At 38.2% G+C, this 22436-nt stretch overlaps 1 protein-coding gene, 1 non-coding gene and 1 pseudogene across 3 annotated transcripts; all 3 read right to left on the minus strand.

Moving 5' to 3' along the window:
* Positions 1 to 1660: 1660 nt before the first annotated feature.
* Positions 1661 to 16541, minus strand: LOC121246199 (GBF-interacting protein 1-like). 2 transcript variants are annotated; one of them, XM_041144257.1, is made up of 10 exons: positions 16128 to 16541; positions 14566 to 14609; positions 8346 to 8472; positions 7469 to 7595; positions 6399 to 6991; positions 5013 to 5352; positions 4547 to 4817; positions 4247 to 4339; positions 2844 to 3290; positions 1661 to 2131 (listed from the first exon to the last, which is right to left on the minus strand). In XM_041144257.1, exons 1-10 carry the CDS (start codon positions 16306 to 16308, stop codon positions 1790 to 1792), a joined length of 2565 nt encoding a protein of 854 aa, XP_041000191.1. In that variant the 5' UTR covers positions 16309 to 16541; the 3' UTR covers positions 1661 to 1789. The 2 variants fall into 2 exon arrangements, with proteins under 2 accessions (XP_041000191.1, XP_041000190.1); XM_041144256.1 differs by having other exon boundaries at positions 4247 to 4342; positions 16128 to 16508.
* Positions 8828 to 8928, minus strand: LOC121247924. Its single transcript, XR_005937325.1, has one exon. It is a non-coding gene; the product is annotated as a small nucleolar RNA snoR97 (small nucleolar RNA).
* Positions 16542 to 18283: 1742 nt separating the features above from the next.
* Positions 18284 to 21658, minus strand: LOC121247558 (annotated as a pseudogene).
* Between the last annotated feature and the right edge of the window lie 778 nt (positions 21659 to 22436).

Here is a 22436-nt window from a genome sequence, read left to right on the forward strand (position 1 = left end):
ATTTAAATCTAACCCTTCATTATAAGTCTCTAAATTTGATCCAATAGTAAAAATTTAAATACTGATTTAAATTAATTTAAATTAGATAATTAACATATAAATATCATATCATAAATAAATTATCAAATTTAATTTATAAAATATTAAAATTTTTGGGATTTAAATCCAACCCTTCATCATAAATCTCCAAATTTGATCCAAAAGTGAAAATTTAAATACTGATTTATATTAATTTAAATTAGATAATTAACATAAAAATATCATATCATAATTAAATTATCAAATTTAATTTTATAAAATATTAAAGTTTTTGGGATTTAAATCCAACCCTTCATTATAAATCTCTAAATTTGATCCAATTGTGAAAATTTAAATACTGATTTAAATTAATTTAAAATAGATAATTAACATATAAATATCATATCATAAATAAATTATCAAATTTAATTTTATAAAATATTAATCTTTCATTATTAGATAAATGATAAAATTTTGTTAAATATTTTTTAAAAAATAAAAACTATATAAATAATTAGAATTTTAACATAATTTAAATATGATAATATTCTTAATTAACTAAATTGGGCAACGTCCAAGGTTCGTTACCCTACTACTAGTATATATTTGATTTATATATATATATATATTCTTTTTAATTGGTAAACCTGAAATTCCATTTACATAAATCTCACAATTAATAGGGATGCAAATTGTTCTAACATTTTGTGTTGAGGAATGATACTTGGGGCCCCAAGAGTCCACTCCAGGGAAGATCATCTGTTCCAAGCAAGCAGGTGAGATCAACCTGCACTGCCGTCTGTCTGACTTGTCTATCAATGCACAGAACCTCGAGCATACAATCCCACCACCCGATCATGAGGGTTTTGTCGACTACTCCCGAGCTCTAATTATGATGCTTATTTTAGCATGAATACTTATAAGTCTGAGACTCAACTGATACCACACTCGGCGCTCGCTGATTGTAAAAAAAATGTAAATTTACCGTAGTCATCAATATAAGAGAGCTGAGACTAAAAAATCAAGTCTTTTTCTCCACCCACGTAATTAGAGTCAAGACTCAACCGATGGCGACCTCCATGAAGCACTCTTCGAGTCTCGCCAACACTTCAACCCAAGCCTTCCCCAAAGGGCTTCCTCGGTTCGGGGTCATTGCCCATTGATAGCTACGACTGGGAAAGAAAAGGAAAAGCAAGAATACAACAAACTCACATCGTCTGCAATAAAGTTCTCTAATCCAACGACGAAAGGCAGCATAATGAAAGTAAGTAAAACTAAAAATGGGCGTTGGCCGTCTCCTTTCAGGTTAGAACTCTACCTTATCTGTCATTAAGTAATATTTTAAGCTCCATTGTGATCCTAGAAATGCATTACTTGATGGAATAATAACATTCAATACAGAGTTAGGTTCGGGAACAAAGAATCTACATTTTTTGTCAGCAACTCTTAGCCGTACCAAGTATTGGAGGCTGCTCGCAGCCACAACCTGCACTCATTACACGGAAAATTTCCAGCAACTATAGGATTAGCAAGTTCAAATTATCAAGGTTGAAACCCATCCGTTATGGAACTCACCGAGGAGGATCTAATTGCTATTATCGGAATTGAAACATATGCCATATCGATTGCAAACAACGGGAACTAAAAGTAAAGCACAACCAGCCGCATTTAATAGATGAACGAAATTGATCATTCATTTCATAAAAAACTGAAATTTTTCTATAGCTACTACAAACCCTTAAAAGCAAAGGGTTTTAACTTCACATTTCTTTTAGAAGTTTGTCGTCCAATTGAGATGACCCAGTTGGGGCTGCTGATAGGCGCCCACTTGCGCCCCAGGAGCAGCTGCAGCCACACCAACTCCAACATTACCTCCCATAGCTGGGCCTAAGTGGTGTGGACTGGTAATTGCAGCAGGCTGTGGAGGAGGATGGTACATACCCGGAAATTGCATGTGTGAAGATTGTGCAGCAGCTGCATTGAAGGAAGCATGACCTGTGTGGGATGGCATATAGGCACCATGAGGCGATTGCGCTGGCATGTTGTAGTACGGAGTGGATTGCATACCTGGAAGCTCCCTTGGGTTCTGAATCCATATTTCAGATGCTTCGGCCTGCCATGGCATATACTGAAAATAAGACTTCGAGCAGAATGACCCCAGTAAAATGCAATTGAAAAAAAAAAAAAGGTGTTTTAACAGCCACAAATGTAAGCCAACCAAATTTTATTGATTCAAAATGCACAGCAAAACGCAAGAGAGGAAACATCCAAGCACAATCAAAGGCAAGGGTACACCCTTAATGGGCGTACCTCTAACCCAAGAGTATGCAATTGCAGCGCAATAAATTTAAAATAAACAAGTTCCTATCCTGTATAAATTTTTTTATGCTAAAAAATTGTAAATTGATACGGCAGGCACCTCCTGGTATGGCAGCAGAAATATAGCAGAAGTCAGTGTGATGCTAGCGATGAGGAAATTGGGTCTGAAAGCTATTACGAGCTGCTTTGTAATCGAACAAGTCAGGATCTATTTTCTGGCAAGTAGCTAATATACCTATATACGAGCTGCTAATTGATGGCCTAATCAACATCCAAAATTGAAATTTTGAATTCTAAATACATTGTTTTTCTTAGTCATAAGTGCAAGTTTTAAAACCAATACTCCGAACTTATTAGACAACAATGCCATAAATAGGAATACCTAGGCATAAAGAGATCCATAAATTACAACTGAGGCCCCCACATTGAACTTACTTGGATGAGACTCTTTGATAGATCAAATATACATGTAGGTTCCGAAAGAAAAAACAAGAATTGTATTTTACCTGTGGATTTGAAACATAAATATTGCCATCTTTGTATTTGATTCTAGATGAATCTTCAAGCCCATTTGCACCACCAACTACACCAGGAGCATTAATATACCCTGTTGGGTTGTTAAAATTTCCAAACCCTGTGGGACTGCCAGCAGGAACAGGCTTAAACTGTTGAACTCCATACTTCAGGCTGCTCGCATTTAAATGTGAACTACCTCCTGGCATGAGCAAGTAACTGCTACCATTTGATGGATGAGGATACGCAGCATTACTAGAATAGCCAGGCATGGCCATTGGTGAAACGTAAAGTGGGGGAAGGAATTGACGGTATGGCATAAGATTCGCAAAATGGGAAACATGAACTTGCGGGTACATCTGTGCTACAGGCGGTTGCTGCTGTTGCACCATGGCAATTGTTGATGCAGGGATGCTGTTTGTTGTATGTGAACTTAAAGCCTGCATTCATAAGAAAGAAAAAAAAAATCACTTATCTGGTAACATCAAATATAAAAATGTTGGCTAGGTGTGTAAAGTAAGTTAAAATAAAGAGAGCTGCTAGAGACACAAAGGGATCCCACAAGCTGACGTGGTGCAGTGCCAGTATGCCACGTCAGTCTTTTTTTCATTTTCCCCCCTTCCCCGCTCCCTTTCCCAAAACTCTCGAGACCCCCCATCTCTCCAGCCCAGCCATCTTCCTCGCCCCTCACTGACATCGTCACCATCTTCCTCGCCCCGCACACCACGTCGTTGCCCCTCACCAGCAAGACGGGGACGTCATCATTGTCACCCCTCACCGACGTCGTTGCCCCTCAACGGCACTCTCTCTCTCTCTCTCTCTCTCTCTCTCTCTCTGGCTTTCTAGGCTCTGGGAAAGGAGAAGAATGGGTGTGGGGGATGGGGACGAGGGCCAGGGGGAAGTGAAAGAAAGAAAAACAAAACTTAACTTAACTTAACTGATGCGGCACATTGGCACTATACCACGTCAGTTTGTGAGATCTCTGTGTCTCTAGTGTTTTTCTAAATTAAAAGTGGTTCTGCATTTCACTTTGCAGGTTATGGCTGAAGCGAAAAGCCCATTACATGAAAAGTATACTTGCATGCCCAAAGAGCATCAAATATCAAACCTTTTGACTACTAATCAAAATTAGGCTGACATAAAAATTACATTCATAACTACAAGGATCAGTCAGCAATCAATCATTGATGCTTTGTAAAATACCCTTCTTTGTAATTTCATACATGCCCTACAGAAATGAACAGAAATACAACCAAAAGCCCCTAAACAATGAAAAGAATCCAAGGTGCTCTTGTTCATCCACCAAAACAAACATTACAATCAATTAGGGCCATGTTCATACAAGTGTGATGAGCACTGCTTTGTAGGCATTTAAAAATAAATCGATCAGATTTACCTCCTGAGGAGATGGTAGACCCTGGCCCCGTATAGTTTCATCCACTGTGGGTCTAAAATAGGGTATATCATAACCAGTCTGAGGATCGTATGCCTGCTAGAAAACCGATACAAGTCACAATGGAGGATGGTGAGAAGTGAAAAACCATATACCCCATAGCATCAATTACATTAACAACAAAATCACCAGTTTACAACACATTAAACGTCATGAAAATAGCAATTTTTCACCCTTCATGGTCACAATCAAAGTTTAGCAGGCAAAATTTACTAGCGTCAGAAATCTAAAAAATGAACTCACCGAAAATCCTGATAGTTCAGGAGGATCTTGATGGTGCTGCAACTCTGACGGAGCATAAGATGGACTATTGTCTCGAACCAATCCAATATCTGCATAATTATCTAAATTCTGCGGGCTTGAGGACTGTTTCTTATCAGGCAGTTGATGCTCAGAAGCCACTACAGAAGCTGGAGAATCAGATCCAGAATTTCTAACTAGACCATCATGTAATTCTGCCAGCCTGCTACCAGAAGCATCATCACCAGAAAACTCTGGAGCTGACGCCGACAAACTGCCATAATGTATTAACATTTAAAACTTCTCAATTAGATTATACACTACTTGAATGAATTATACATTATAACTAAGATTATCCCTGAATTTCCAAAACGTGAACTAAATTTTAAACAAGAATTTTCAAAATAATCAATTGCATTTCAGATGTTCTAAGATTTTTCAGTATCATGAATATAAATATGATACCAACCTCGCTGCAGGGTCCCCATTTGATTCTTCTGTAGTTCCTACGGCTTGCAGTCCAGAAACAAGATTCCTTGAAGAATCAAATTCTGTCCCAATGCTGCCAAAGGTAAGCCGACAGCGATCAGTCTCAGGGACTCGTATATGCTGTGCTATGATCACATTTTGATTCTCATAGATGTTTACACTTGAAAGCTTATCTTGCAACTTGTCTGTTTCAGATTCCAAATCCTCTAGATTTTCAGCAGGTGGTGAAATAGATTTTGTGGGTGTTCCAATTACCCCAGGGCTACTAACAGCTGACTTTTGGCTAGATTTAGGTTTCCATGCTATTTTATGCTGGGAAGCTGCATCAAAACTCATGGTCAATTCTCTTCCAAAAATTTATAAACAGCCATGTGTAAAATGGAGATAGATCCCCGCCCCCTTTTCTCCCACTTCTTTCTTCTCTACCCAGTACAGCTCAAACAAAGGCAAGCTACTAAAATGGGAAACACTAGTCAACAAAGTTAAAAGCACATCTCCAAGTACACAAACCACCAAATGGAAGCGATCAAGGCAATAAAGCACATAACTACATCATTAATCAAAATGTAATGACACCCTGAAATAAAATATTTCTTATAGGAAAAAAATGCCTCATAAAAGAACATTTTTCATTAGGCCTTTTGAAAATTCTTATTTACTGATAAAAAAAAAAGAACATTTACATTATAAGATAATAAAAAAAAAAAAATGCACCATCTTATACAGTGGTGTGTGATTCAAGAAAATTAGCTGTAAGTAGCTTAACAAATTGGGCTTACTATGCAGAACTTAAGCTGCATTTACTCCAGTCAAACAAATCCAACAAAAAAATTATAAGTACAAACAAAGACACTTCCATCTTGTCGTTCAGCCCCTTTGTTCATTAGCTTAAATCCGGCGTTCTAGTTTTGCATTCACATTGTAGAGCTATCTTGCTTAAATGGGCTCTATAGGCAATAGAACAGTTCTAACCTGGCCTTTATTTATACAGGTAATTGAAGATCTATTGAAGAACACTAAAGACATAGCCCAAATACATAGAACGTATACAATAGAAGCACAAAATAGAAAGAGATAGAAAGAAGTCATGAAAACTGGGCTCATTAAAATCTACTGCAGCTGCCCAAAGAAACCAACTACTGAAGGACTAAAGATTAAGCTCTTCCATCATCTACTAACGCTAACCCGCCCTAGCACAAAATTATAAATTTTGAGATTTTAACTAGCACAAATTAAAAAAAAAAAAAAAAAAAAAAAAAAAAACTCCATAAATTAGCACCATCAGATTTCCAGTTATCATAATCTAGTGAATGAAGAAAATTTCATTTGCATTTTATAAAGAACATAGCTCATTTTCGACAAATACCTTTCTGATGACTAACAGGTTGTTGATGCGGCCTGCCACTATTCTGGTTGCTTAAGAATGATCTGCTGACTGACATGCTGGCAATAACAGAATCAGTTGCAGTAGTTTGGCTCCGCTGGTCAGTTCTAGAAAACGCATTGAGGGGTCGAAATGATTCTGAAGAGCCATCCTTAACCAAAAGTGAATTTGCGAAAGAATTACTTGGCATGGTAGACATTTTCACAGAATTTTCAGAATGCTGTCTACGAACACCGACGACACCAACTTCACGCTTAATAGCTCCAACAGTTCCTGAGGGTCGCGAATCTGGAGATGGCACATGAACCGGGTCTGTGGAAGAGAAATACACCCCAACAGCAGAACTGCTTGATGCCAGACTTGCAGGACTTGGGTGGGAGTTGTTTGACTTTGCTGCTTGCATCCGGGAATTTGTGTAGGGAACTGAAGACCGCTTTTCCTCTGGTACTTTCCCATCATTTTTCCTCAAACTGGCATCCCGAGGATGTCTATTGTGTGAATCATTCAGCCCATTCAAAGTCTGAGCTGAACTTCGTCCACCAGAGGGCTTCTGACTGCCTGAGGTTTCTGTCAATCTGCTTAAAGAGCATACAAGGACCATATATAAATGATACGATTATACAATTCAGAGTATGTGCTTATTCAGGTATGCTCCACTCCATTGTAGCATTTACCAAATTCATTGTCCTCAAAGTCTATCGCTTCCTCAGAAAGGACAATATTTCTTTGTTATTTCATCTTTTCTCCCATCTATTTTTTGGCTAAACACCTAAGACAATGATCTTCATTCGGGCTTCTATTGCTTTTTATCAAGTTTAGCATGTCTAAATATCCAACATAAAGAGCGGGTGAATACTGGCTTCCTTTATCTTCGAAAACAATATCTTTTGGAAATCGATTGTTGCAGTTAATCTGGACGTGGCCAACATATTCTTTGATCAAAATAATATTATATTTTAAAGTGAGGCACTGATGCACAATTAAGACCTTATATGTATAGGCAATACAGGAAGAACAAATAAATAAAATCATTTTTATGTAAAGAATCTTACCCCTTTGCGGGAACATTTGGGATCGCTTTCTCATTGGTAGACCTTGAATGTTGCGGCGAAACAGGCTTCACTTCTTTATCTGTATTTTGATTAACTCTATTATCTCTCACAACACGAAACTTGATGCCTGCATGTAGCAAGTATATATCCATAAACAAGCAGTCCATAGAGAAAATTAAACAGAAGCAACAAATACATCAATCCATTTTCATAAACATTCCGTAGAATGTGTAAAGGTTGTCATGCACAGATATGAAATATGAAGTGCAAAGAAACCATAACATTAATAACAATACCGGACATATGTTTACAAGTGTATCAAGTATCAAGTAATACCAGAATTATACAGCAGGAAAATTTAGTGCAAGGATGAAAGAAAAAAAATTTATTCAAATAAATCCCCTAAAGCCCACCCTACGTTAAATTGATACCCATCACTTAGGTTGTTAGTACTTCGATCATGCTGGCACTGGAAGCATGTACACCATGCATACAGCAACAAACTTTATAAATCTAGCATTAAGCAATAATCAGGTGTTCTATTTGCTTTCAATAGAGAATAAGTTCATCCAAATTTCAAATGGTAAATCCATAAAGAAGTATATTTATTAATAACAAAACCAGGAAATCAGAAACAGAAGATTTACTGAATATGTCCAATCTCCTAAGATAATTTAATGTCAAATTATCACCAGCTTGTTCTTAAAAAGAAAAAAAAATGGGGGGGGGGGGGGGGAGATAGGAAGAATATTTGAACACCACAAATCAGTGAAGTACCTTGTCCAAAAATTAATATTCATGTGAAAAGTACTAGGAGAAATGGAAAAAAAAAAAAAAAAAATCGAAGAAGAAGAAAAAGGTAGTGACATCCATTTACCAGGTAAAGCTTTCCTTGTATAGCCTCCTCTTCGGACATTACGATCAGAAAATGGATGAAGTTTCATCCCTTGACCAACATTCTCAGAATGACTTTGTGGATCCACAGAGCCCCTGTACTCCAAATTCTGTATGCACATGCAGTTGTTGATAAGATGTTACTCAACCCAAGATTCCTCTTAAACTATTGACAAATTTAACCAAAAAGGATGAATGAACAAAACCATAAAAGATTGCCTCAAGGATAAATGCCTAATCATATGATGGCAACATATATAAAGACATGGTATAAATCACAAATTCCCTCAGTCTCATCGCAGACTCATGTTGCTTTCCCTAAACTTATCAATCATGAATGAAACTGAAAGTCAAAACAATTCATGCTTGGATCATAGGAGAGGAAAATAAATAAGATACTATTTTCAAATAGGTCATCACATTTACATGATAAAAAAATCAAACACAAATTTATTTAATTGATTAGCATGGTAGTGTCATTTAACTCCATTCTCATGGAATATTAAAGAGATGAAGCTGACAACAAAAAATTGATAAGATTCCAGGGTTTCTACAGCCAAAACATTTGGTAATAGTATCATTAAAATTAGAAGTGAAATGTTTTTTATAAGTGAAAAAATTAAAAGTGAAATTAGAAATTAATAGATCAACATCTTTCAAAAGATCAAGGGCATGGCATTATACCATTGTCAAAACAACAGAATATTTTGTTTTTGACAAGAAATAAGAGATTTTATTAGAGACGGAATGTATAGGTGTAGCCCATGTACACATGAATTATACAAAAGAAAACACCTAAATACATTCTAGGATACGAAAAGCGACATCAGAAAATCATGAACGGAAGATCTGTTATTCACTAAAGCTGAAAACCAAAACAACAACATGCACAAAAAAATTCCAGATATGTTCGAGAGAACGCTTTGTCATTAAAACACTGCTCATTCCTTTCCATCCAAATGCACCACATAAGACACAAAGGAATCATCTTCCAAGCCGCTCCCACTTGAGAACAACCATGAAGCCCATTCCAACACACGCGAAAGTCAACCTATTAGACCCCCACGTCGAGTTGCCTCTAGAGATGCCGCACATGCCCTAGTCATGGTGGGAACAAACACCTTGGCTAGCCCACAACCATGCCTTGGCTCGTGGGGTGATACGCGCGGGGTGCCCAGCATGCATGCATGCCTTGGCCTGCGCGCTAGCACACACGGGGCGCCCAGCATGTGGGCTGGCGAGGTTAGTAAGGACCCGCCTGCGCGCGCAGCAACGTGCCGCGCACATGGCACGCACGCCCCTGCACGCAGCTCTTGACCGTGTGCGCATGCGCGTGGCAATGCAGGCCGCAGTGGGCCGCGCGCAACTGCGAGTTATTGTGCACAGGCCCATGCGCTCTTCGATGGGCCGCGTGGCCCTTGCGCGCGCCCATGTGCTGCAAGGCCTTGCGCCACACTGCCAGTCCACCCAGCGCGCGCACCTGCCCAGCCATGCTGCACTCCAGCAAGGTTAGTGGCATGCCTCACGGCATGCCAACCAGCGCACGGCTCCAACCCGTGCCTTCCAGAGTAAGCCAGTGGCATGCCCACCAGGCATGCCATCCAGTGCATGGCTCCAACCCATGCCCTGCAGACTCAGCGCCTAGGCCACCAGCCTAGGCCATGCCGTGCACCACCTTGGCTCACCATTAGCAAGCCATGCCGCACCACATGACCATGGACCAGCCCGAAGACTACCATGCACCAACCTAGCCCATCATGGCCATGCATGCCACGGCTAGCCTTGGTCCATGACCACTATCTTGTTATTTCTTTTATTTAATTAATTTGATTTAATTATTTATTTTCAAGGGACCAATTGGGGGTTTCCACTTTGTATTGCTTATAAATAGGACATCTTTCATTTGCTTTAGAATCTTTTGGCAAAACTCCTAGAGGGAAGACTATTGTTTGAGAGATCACAAACCGGTGCCATTGCACTTGGGCTTTTTGGGTGAAATTCGTGAATCCCAAAGAGAAAATCACACTTTGCAATTCTTTGAATAAATGTGATTCATTTATCTTGTTATTTGCAACTTGGTACAATTCGTGAATCTAAGTTGAGTTTATCAATATATGAGGTTTATTCATTACTTGTGCAATTCGTGAATCAAGTCTTGAATTATTATTGTTTATGTTTTTATTCATTAAAGTTCATAAGTATTTGCTTGTGTTCTTGAGTGTTATTCATTTTATTCTTGGTGTTCTTCATAAGTTGCTCTTCCAATCCATTCACTTCATCAAAGTCGACCAACCCTTGTGTTAGTCAACTTTCCATAAATTGTTTGCTTCATCTTTGTTGCCCTAGCCGAACCCTACTTCCATTGGAATTGAATCCAAATTTCGGCAACCTCTTGCCTAATTTGAATTGTCTTAGCCGAACACTCCACTCACCAAACTAGGTTCCTATAATTTAGAAACCCTAGTTGACCCAAACACTTCACCATACTCGGCCAACCCTTTCCAAATTGAATCTTTAGATTTTAGGAACAACTTCCTAAAATCTCTCCCTAGCCTTGTTCGGCCAACCCTAGCCGACCACATACTTTCCCATCTTCCATACACTAAACCTAAACCCTAGCCATCCATCACACAACTTCCAAACCCAAAATTCCATCTTCCAAGTGGCGCCAACCCTAGCTCACTCTAGTGTCGTGCGCCCTCATTCATTGAACCCCACACAACTCCTTGACCCTTACCACCACTCCATACACCCATCTTAGCCTAAAACACCTAACCTCACCGTACCCAAGTGGTCATCGTGACTACAATTGTTCGAGAACCAAGCAAGAGAGGAACAAGGATTCGATCATCACAAGACCACCATTGGCGGGGAGAACATAGTGTTTAGGGACTTGACCGAGATCCCTAACACAACCACTCTCAACGGCATCACCCAAGCCAAGCCGATTCTACGAAAGATGTAATTCCACAAAGCCATTGTCATCTCACAATGCAAACGAAGATGATCCACGGTTTCCCCACTTATTTTGCACATGAAGCACCACTCCATAACTAAAATACCTCGCTTCCTCAAATTATCCAGCATCAAGATTTTCCCAAGAGATGAAGTCCAAATGAAAAAAGCCACTTTGGAAGGCACATGGGACCTCCAAATACACTTCCAAGAAAAAGGAGGACTATCCTTAAAAGTCAATAGCTTATAGTACGAACAGACAGTGAATTTTTTACACCCCTTCAATGTCCACAACATCCTATCCACAACATTACCATCAAGTCTCAAGGAGTATAAGAAGCTGAAGAGAGTTGAAACTTCTTCGATCTCCCAATCCTATACAGCTCGAGTTAAACAAATATTCCACAGAATTGCACCCTTGGAACGACAAATCAAGTCTGAAACAGCAGAAAACTGATCTGAAGCCAATCGAAAAATAGCCTGAAACACACTATTGAGGGCCCGATTACCACACCAAATGTCAAACCAGAAACAGATCCTAGATCCCTTACCAACAGCATAACTCACATGACTAACAAAGCTCTCCCAGCCTTTTCTAATGAACTTCCAAAGCCCCCCGGACTACATTAGAGCACCAGCCCCCCAAAGCACTACCATACTTGTGATCAATGACCTCCCTCCAAAGCAACTCCCCTTCCAATTGATATCTCCATAGCCACTTTCCCAATAACGCCTTATTAAAAATCCTCAAATTACGAACTCTCAACCCTCCAACATAAATAGGAGAACAAACTTTGTTCCAACTAACAAGGTAGAACTTAGTTTCCTCACTCATACCACCACATAAAAAAGCACAAAACAACTTCCCAATTCTGTTGGCCACCCCCGCAAGCAATGGAAACAACGATAGAAAGTAAGTGGGGAGATTAAAAAGAGTACTCTTAACAAGAGTAAGTCTAACCCCCTTTAGATAAATATAGTCAAATCCAACCATCCAGCCATCTCTCAACTTTCTCAAAAACCCCATCCCAAATAGCACGAGCCTTGAAAGGCGCCCCCAACCGGAGCCAAATATTTCATAGGAAAATAGGCAATTTTATAGCCCAACTAGCTTGCCAAACTATTGATGCTATGCAACTCCCCAACTGGAACCAACTCCGACTTACCAAGATTCACCCTAAGGCTCTAAACAGCTTCAAAACATAATAACAAAGCCCTTAAGGCTTGAATATGACCACGATCTGCATCACAAAAAATGAGGGTATGATTTGCAAAAAGAAGATGCGAAAAAGTAAGAGACCCGTTACTGGCATTACCAATTGAGAAGCCAGAACGCCCCCCCTAATAGCAGCCTCCACCATCCGTCCCAACACCTTCAAAATAATAACAAAAATGAAGGGAGATAAGGGATCCCCCTGTCTCAAGCCACATGAGCTATGGAAAAAGCCAGCAGGGTTACCATTAACCAAAACCGAGAAACGGGCAGTAGAAACACAGTGCCTAATCCATGAGCACCACCTTGCCTCAAAACCGCATCTCCCAAGCATATAGAAAAGGAAGTCTCAATTCACATGATCAAAAACCTTTTTCCATATCAAGCTTACAAAGAACACCAGGAGCGCCCTCCCTCAAGCGACTGTCTAGACATTCATTAGCAATAAGCATAGAATCAAGGATTTGCCTACTCTAAACAAATGCATTTTGGGGCTTATAGATGATTTGCTCCATTACCCTGCTCATAAGGTTAGCAAAGACCTTTGATATTATCTTGTAAACCCCACTCACAAGACTAATAGGTCGAAAATCCTTGAGCCCAAAAGCCCAAGGTTTCTTTGGGATGAGGGCAATGAAAGTGACATTAAGAGATTTTTCAAACTTCTTAAAATAGAAAAACTCCTAAAAAAACCTGCATCACATCTTCTTTCACAATCTCCCAACAAACTTGAAAGAAGGCCATTGAAAAGGAAAATTCTATACACCATCCCACTTTCATCCCATTATACATGATGTGGCACATTTATCACCATTGAATGATCATTTATTAGATGACTATTTATCATCTAATGGTGATAAATATGACACATCTTACATAGTGGGATGAAAGTAGAATGGTGATGTGGTGTATAGCATTACTCCATTGAAAAATCATCCAGACTAGGAGCTTTGTCTTTGACCATCCCACTAACCACTTGAAAAACCTCTTCCTCATCAAACGGTCTCTCTAACCAACTAGCACTAAGAGGATCAAGAGAGTCAAAAACCAACCCATCAAGTCTAGGCCTCCAAGATGCAGATTCGGAGAGAAGATCCAAAATAGGATCCCGAATCTCAGGAGGAGATGAGATCACACAACCATTAGAGTGGAGCATCTCAATAGCATTGTTCCTACGATGCAAGTTGGCCATCCTATGAAAAAATTTAGTACATTAGTCCCTCTTTCAACCAAAGAGCCCTTGATTTTTGCTGCCAAGAGATTTCTTCCATCAATAACACCCTCTCAAGATCAACCACCACATTTTTTTTCCTAAAAAATGCCTCCTCAGAAAGGGCCCCATCCTCCTCCCCAGAATCCAAAATCCTGCAACTCCTCATAAGGGAATTTTTCTGACCACTGAAATTCCCAAAAACTTACATTCCACTCCTTTATATCAAGTTTCAAAGCTTTGAGCTTACTAGCAAGAATGAAATTGGGAGTACCTGTGAACTGATAAGATGTCCACCAGCTCCTAACCTTGTCAACAAAGCCATCAGCTCCCAATCACATATTTTCAAACTTAAAATATCTATGGCCCCCATGAATGCAACCACTGTCCAGGAAAATTGGGAAATGGCCCAAACACACCCGAGGCATTCTCTTTTGACACAACTCCAAGTAATCAACCTCCCAAGAAGGAGAAACAAGAAAACGATCCAATCTTGACCAGCCACGACCATTAGACCAGGTGGATACACCCCCATTAGAGGAAGGTCCAAGGGGTCCAAATAAAACAATTAAACAACATTATTGGCAATACAAACGATTAATCATTAGGCCTATCACTTGTAAACATCCTAATAATGTACCCAAAATATGCTCAACTATTGGAAAATGTTCAAGAAATTGGATAAAAGTGATGATATTTGTACCCCCAAGAAAGTGTATCAAATTCACTAATTAGTGGAATTCAAATAAAACCTCACATTCTCATAAAAATTAGGAGTGATTTTAAGGAAAAGGGACAAAAATTAGCTTGAAAAAAATCTCATACCTCCTTCTTCTTATCTCTTCTTCTCTTGACCTCATGAAACGGATCTAAAAAATATAAAACATGATTGCATTGAAATATAATTAAGAATACAGTTCAAACAAGCTAGAAAGTTCACATTACAAAGCAATCAAACTACAGCTCTATAACAGACGGAGGAAGCACCATACAAAGTTGTGAAGTTCAGCCTTCAAAGAGATCATCAGCAATAATAACCTATAATACATAGTCACATCACAGCTTGTCCAACACATGTCATTGATAATACCTTATGAAAAGCACATGCAACAACTAACATCGCATCCTAGATAGCCATTCAAATAATCTATCATGTGTTCAAAAAAAATTCTCAAAGTATTTCAAAAAAAATTAGAGTCCCAACAAAATTGTAAAAGAGAGAACCCATAACATTTGATAATATGTAAGCATAATTCTCTCAATTCATGAAACATAAACAGATCCAAAAAAAATTGTCTTCCTGCAACAATAAACTATATTAACTAAACTAAACAGTTGGGACCGGGCCAAAGTTCCTCAGGAATTTTAATCAAGGAACGATGTGATGCATCATGTTGGAATAGGAAGCATTCTACAATTTTGATTCCAACATACTTGTATTTGAAATCCTGAAAATTCATTCTGTCTTTCCTTTACTACCTTTTTTTTTTGTATGGCATAATACAAAAAACAAAGTTAAAATATTTAATTTGGACAAAAATAACTTCTAAAGGAGCATTTTACATTAGCTGTAAATCAGCCAACCCCCATCTTGCACATTCCTCTGTAAGTGGCATATCGCATGACATGGGTAAGGCTAGGTCCAGGTAGGTTTCTTATCTTGGGTATCAAGTAGTGGAAAAACAATCTACCAGAGGTGTTATCTATCTATTCTACAATTTTTAAGCAAGAAGGGCAACAATTATAACATCGAGGGAATTAGTTAATAAACTGAATTACTGAAATAATACTCGCTTTCAAGGTATACTGGCAAATCCCAAGTTAAATATATATATGGCACTGGGTATCCGGAATAGCATCCCGACTAATCCCCACAAATCCCGAGTAAAAAATGAGTGCATAACTATTGTAGATCATGCGTGAATCTTATTCACATACTTAAAGTTACAGTAAGCTGTATATTTAATACACAAATGTGAACTGAAGTTACAGCCATTACAGCCTAAAACCAAAGAGTAAGTCCCAATCCCCAAAAAAAAAGAAAAAAGCTCATCCGCAGTCTAAAACTCAACTTCAGGTTATCAGAGAAAAAATAAATTTCATTAACCATTAACCAAAACCAAGCAAAACGCAAAACGCAAAAAAATAAATAAATAAATAAAAATTAAATTAAATTAAATTAGAGAGCATAAAGTTATAAACGAACACAAAAAACCAGCGTGAGCCAACAATAGGTTTGAAACCCCAAACAAAACATCGACATCGACAACCTTAACCAACTTCCAAGCTAGAAATCAGTAAAACAACAAAAAGCCATTAACCAAAACAAAGCAAAAGAAGAAGCATAAAGCCAAAACAAACACGCCGAAAGCCAGTATGAACCCCACCTTGGTTGAGCAATTTCTGCGCCGTTTCATTAGGATCCATGTTAGTTTCCTTCAGGGCCGCATAGATATCCAACTCAGAGTGGTTGCCCACAATTTCCTTGATGGATTGGATGGTCCTGCGCACGCGCGCAGAGAGTAACTGAGTTTCACCACCCTCGACTACGGAGCCGTTAGAGACCATCTCAAACTCTATCGGACAAAAACCCTAAACCTCCCCCGTCCCGGGCACCAACAGCGAAATTCAAAATATATATGTATTTACGTACAATAAATAAGTATCGGTAGCAATCAAAACCCCAATGTCGTTGGTTGAGATGCAACGGTTAGGGTTTTTGAGGAAATAGAAAAGAACAGGAGAGAGAGAGAGAGAGAGAGGGAAATAGACAGGTTTGGGAGCGAGGGTTTTGTAAACGTGCAATTAAAGCAGTCGTCGAACTCCCTATTATTTTCCCCATTCAGCCTTTATTTTACGCACATTTACGTCAATACCCTAGGCCTTTGGGGCCTGGTATTGGGCCCTAATTTCTCTGCTAATTGTGGCAGCCAGCAAATGATTTGGGTTTTGGGCTACTCCAGCCCAATTTGAATTATATGGAGTGCTTTTGATTCAGAGATGATTTATAAATAGTAGAATAAAAATTGAATTTTTATTATATTTTATATAAAAATTTAAGAAAATTTTTTTGAAATTTAAAAAAATTGAATTGTTTATTACATTTTGTGTGAGAATTTGAGAAAGTTATAATAATGAGATAAGATAAGTTAAGATGAGTTGAGGTGGATTTTAAATTCAAACGAGGCTGATATCTTCTTTTCAAAAAAATAATATACATCGTTTTTTAAGATATCTACCTCTATATACACAATATGTATATGGTTAAAATTTTAATTAATAATTTGATGTAAAGCCATTTTTTTTAATACGTGCATTACAATTTATATGATCAATATAAGTTGAGTTGATTGAGTCAGTTTGAGTTTTATACAAGTTGTATTATTTAATAATAGATCATAATTTCTAATTCACAAACAAGTTCTTTTAATATATGAACCGACTCAAATTTAAGTTGTTGCCTCGTTTGGATTCGAATATGAGTTGAGATGAGTTGTGAATAGTAGTGAAATGAGTTGTGAATAGTAATGAGATTTGTAAGTTAAAGTTGATGAATAGTGATAAATAGTAGTGAGATGAATTGAAATGGGTTGTGAATCCAAACCGGGCAAGGTCTATTCATATTACACACCCAATTTGTATTCACCACACAACAAAATGTTTTTGCCCACCAACAAAACAAGTTTTTCTGACAACCTTGTATAGACTTGCTCGTGTCACAAAACGGTATACTTTGAGAGTCTCCTTACAATTGCAATCTCATGCAGCTACATTGTTCCTATTGCGGCAAGGGAGAAAGAGGATGCATTCCAAGAGAGAAATTGATTTTTTTACCCTTAGTATGATTGTTCATCCGGATTCCAACCCGAAAACCTAGATTTCAAACCCGGGTCATTACATATTGCTGAAAAATTTTGATCATTCATGATGATTATCTCAAGCTTTTGTAGTTTAGAGTGTACTGACAAAAATGATGATATTTGAGAAATGCAAACTGCGATTTCCCCAGAAATATTGGGTTTCACTATTTAGCAAGAGCAATGAATATTCTAATGATAGAGATTATAAATAGATTATAAAACTCATAATCTCCCATCAACATAAATTTTTGAGATAATTGATGATTTCACGTAATACTAAAACACGAGAGGCATCATAATTTTATAAATGCACCCATATGATTCTAAAAAACATTAACCTTAAATGCAAGGGTAAATCAGTATCGTCCTTCTCAGGCCTTGATAGGCAAGGGAAAGAAAATATATCACTATAGATCTAATTTCATTATCCTATTTAAACATATCCCATCATCTTCATTTTGTGCCTCAACTCCCCAAAATAAGCAACCAACGCTTGCACATCATCTACCTAATAGAGAAATAAGGGAAAAAACAATTAGCAAATTCATACTAACCAAATAGGGTATATGAGGCACAGTCTCCATGTGAAAGATCTATTAATGAGGTTATGGGGGACGACCATTAGAATACTATTTGTTGAAGTGTGAAGGCAGCAAAACAAGCTTAAAGATTTGCAGAGCCGATCATAAGTATTGTTCTGGTATCCTAGTCCGGTTCTCATCCCACCACAATCTCGCATGCATTTCCCCAAACTTTTATCGACTGCATAAAAAGAATAAATAGAAGAAAATTTAATTTTAATCCAATTGCTAATTAATACAAGCAATAAAAGGCTTGTGGTCTGGCAGTGTCCAATGAAACCAAACTGTCTACGGGAATCCAATTAAATTTACTATGTCAATCCCAAGGATCTTAAACATATTGGAGCTAGGACTGTCCCTTCTTGCCTAGTCTAAATGGGATGCCATTAAATCCCTATTGAAATTTATCAACTGAATATAAAAATGACGAGTTCAAAGAGAGAGAGTATTGATAAGTTTTTAAAATCCCAGGCAATCAAAATTAGATCAATATCATGTTCAACAACAAACAATGCATACTATTAAATGGTATGAGAACACAAAATAGTATTAGCATTCCTTTCTTTAAGGGTGGAAAAATAACAAAAGTTTATGTCCAGAGAGTGTGTGTGTGTGTGTGTGCGTGTGTGTGTGTGTGTGTGTGTGTGTGTGTGTGTGTTCAATGTGTTACTTAAAGGCTTATAGTTCACTTAAATGCTAGAACAGGGCAATCGACCTATTGACTGGTAATTTTTAAACTACAACCATTCCACTTGAGTTGTCAATAGAATTTCACTACTTGACCAAAAGGAACATAGTAGTTAAACTACACCAAAAGGAATGGAGTAGTAGACTACAATAAAGGCTAGTGCAATTTTCAAGACAACCCTCACCAGAAGGTAATGCCAATCAAGGAAACATGCAAGAAAGCACAAGATGAACATATCCTTAGAACAGTTCAAATTCTATTGTCTTCCATAGTAAAGAAACTCACCTAAACCGGACACGTCTAAGCTCCTTAGTGCCATCTGGTAGTGCTCTAATAGTGATGTAGACTCCTGGTTCATCCTATTCAACCCATTCGGATCCATATCATTGGCATTGCTCACAGAAAGCTCCCCAAAGTGATCTACCTCTCTTGATGAACTAGTCCTGACCGAATCGTCTACAGATGATGTCTCCATCTCCACTCCTTTAATGCTGGAAAGTTTAGGTGTTGAAGCTAGACCAACTGTATCATAGAAATGACAGGATTCCATTGGTTGGTGATCAAGTGCATCCGATGAAGAGTAGCCCACTCCTGGTGGGCATTGGAAGTGGCGAGGTAAGCATTTTTTCCTCAAAGGTGGAGTCACGAGACTATCCCTGGCATATTCAATCTTAGAGCTCTGAAAGAGAAAGAAAGTACTTTAAACACCAAGCAATGCAAATCATCTTGGCTCTTTCACCATAATGAAATGATTCCACCTAAGGAGAAGAAAGGATATAAAATGGTTCTTTCTGATTTTTTACATGATGTGAAAATGATAATCCATCTTGTTATGAATCATCACCATTTTCCCTTGTGTTTCCACCATGATATACTAGAAACAAGCATTCAAACAATAGTAAAAAGAGGCATAACGGAGGTAAAAGAAAATTATTTTACCATAGTTTTCCTTATGTTTCCACTAGGAAATGCTAGAAAGAACCACTCAAACAATAGTAAAAACAAGCATAAATGCGTCAAAAGAAAATTCATTTGACCATTGTTTTCCTTCTGTTTCCACTATTATAATTTTTGCAAATTATTTTGGTGAAAATTTACCTCATCTTCATATTTAGGTGGGGTTGGAAGAGGAATGGCCTGCTGATTGAACCTCTAAACATTGTTCAATTCCATGACCTTGTCATAGTCCTCTGCCCACCACTTTTGAGCTTGCCATTTACTAAACATTTCACGGTTGATCAAATTAATAAAACGACAATTAGAAACCACAACCAATTACTAGAAATCATCCTTAGAATAATGCTTGAAAATAATATTAGCATATTTTAACCATATTAAAAGTTCCAGCTACTTGAATTGCTAGTTCAACTGACTTGTCCAAGGTGCTGAAAAACTAGCTTAAAATCATAGCTAAAACCTACTGAAAAGATGATTTTGAGATAGGAATGCCATTAGCCATTCCAATAGTAAAACGGGAATTTCCCAAACTGATACTGGAAAAAATAAATAACACAGGCCAATTTACGGCCCATCCTCCCGAGCTTTTTCAAGAACATATGGTTTGACTTTCAGATATGTTTAATTTGAGGGTTTCGGCTCGGATGGCTCATTTTAACCTGATCGATTAGAATGCATAAATGAAACCGTAGTTTGGTTAGAACCATCTTTCCATATAAACAAAGTATTTATATTGATTTAATATTAAAGACGATTTGTAGTATGACATCATCTGGAACCTCTCAAAAGTAGGGTCTTTCAAACCCATCCTTGTAGAATACACCCCGAGTACACACTCCATCCATTAGAACCATACCTCAATTAATTGAAACTCCCAGCAATAGGACTTCATTCAAACCGCCTGAAAAGGATGAACTCATCCAAATTTTATCAGAGCTGTACTTGCTTTATTGACAAAGATGGGAAATAAAAAACATAATTATTTTAACATATGACAAAGCTGTGAGTCTTCTACCATACAAGTTACCATACAAATAACTGATATAAAGCAACTCCCATAACAAATATTTTCACCGAAACGCTAAAATCCAACCACAAAAGGACAATATCACAATAGCTCAAGCATAATTTCCATTATCACACCACATATCGACATAAGTCTGATCAAACTCAAATATTTCAAAATCTTAAAGTTCATATCAGTATCAGAAATTTGAAGGTACTTGAATTGAATCCGCTTGAGGTCATTCCCTCCCTGAGGTAAGGAAACAAAAGTGATGAGCACACCCGGCTCCACTTGCACCACCCATTCCTCATGCTCATCTTCCTCCATGAACACAATTGATTCAGTGTGTCCACTCACCAAAGCAAGTGTCCCTTTTCCACTTGAAAGCCCTTTCAGCCTTGCCTCCATCTCTTTTCCCCACATCCTGGGCATAGAGGTTGAGCTCCCCGTTCTTCGATAGGCATAATGGGACCTCGGCGAGACTGAGTCAGCATCAAAGTCAACATAGTTCCCGTTCTCGTTCCTATTATTGTTTGATGAGCTTCCAATTCTTATAAGCACCTAAAGCTTTCAATGCTATGCCCTTGATCTGAAAACATAACTCATTCTTATGACACCCTTCGATGGCCCAAGCCTCATTTTTCCCATAAAATCAAAGAAGAATAAAATGACTGAAAAATTTGTCAAGTACTTCCAAGTGTACCTGAGCAGTGAGAGTTTTAACTGCTTGATTGACCCTCGGGGTCCCAACGACATCGTCTTCGTCCTATTGGTGCAGGGATCCATCACTGTTGATCTGTTTCGAGCACGCTATACACGTCAGCATCCTCGGAATTCGCACCTGCTCTTCAGATTAGAAAGGCCTCGTTCAACTTGAACGATCGATCTCTTTCTGGGTCAGAGCAGCTATTGTCAAAGATGCTTGAATCAGGTCTCAGAAAACTTCAAGTTGTGATTTTTATATTAGAATCTGAAAAGATTAATAAGAAAATACATTGGCCCGTAGTTAAATTTGTGCCAAAAAAATAGAGAGGGGAACTCTAGGCTCTAATTTTTACTTTGGTAATGAGATGTCTCTAACAGTCGCAATGTGGGAGAGAGAGAAAAGATTAAGAGAGAAAAGTGGTCGAGGTGACCGTCAATGGGCGAATTATTACGAGAGCATGGTTTCAGGCGATTTGTGAGGGTCTTTGTGTTGGAAATGCTTAAAATAACATTTGAATTTTTTCCTTTTTAATTTTTAATAGCATAGTGATTGATAAAAATATATCCACTTTGAGATTGTCAGTTAGAATGAGCGATGACACGGTGGCCCTCTCTCCCTCTCTTCATTTTATGCCCAAGGCACGGAGAATCCGAGATCTGGGAGTAATAAATTCAGGGCAGGGGCGATCTCGCAGTGTTAGAGGTAGAGAAATGTGCATGTGCATGTGGGCGTGGGAGGCTTTTTGTCTTTTGGGGTAAAACGCCAGTAGCCCTCCAGCGCCACCCTATGTAGATGTCCAGTTTGGAATGCATAATGAGCTTTAAAAAGGTGTAGGTAAAAGTCAGATGCTACTCTCGTGTGTTCTGTTTCTTGGGAATTAGCTTTGCTTGTTTCACTT

Source organism: Juglans microcarpa x Juglans regia, chromosome 1S (genome assembly GCF_004785595.1).
Source record: "Juglans microcarpa x Juglans regia isolate MS1-56 chromosome 1S, Jm3101_v1.0, whole genome shotgun sequence".
Lineage (NCBI taxonomy): Eukaryota > Viridiplantae > Streptophyta > Magnoliopsida > Fagales > Juglandaceae > Juglans > Juglans microcarpa x Juglans regia.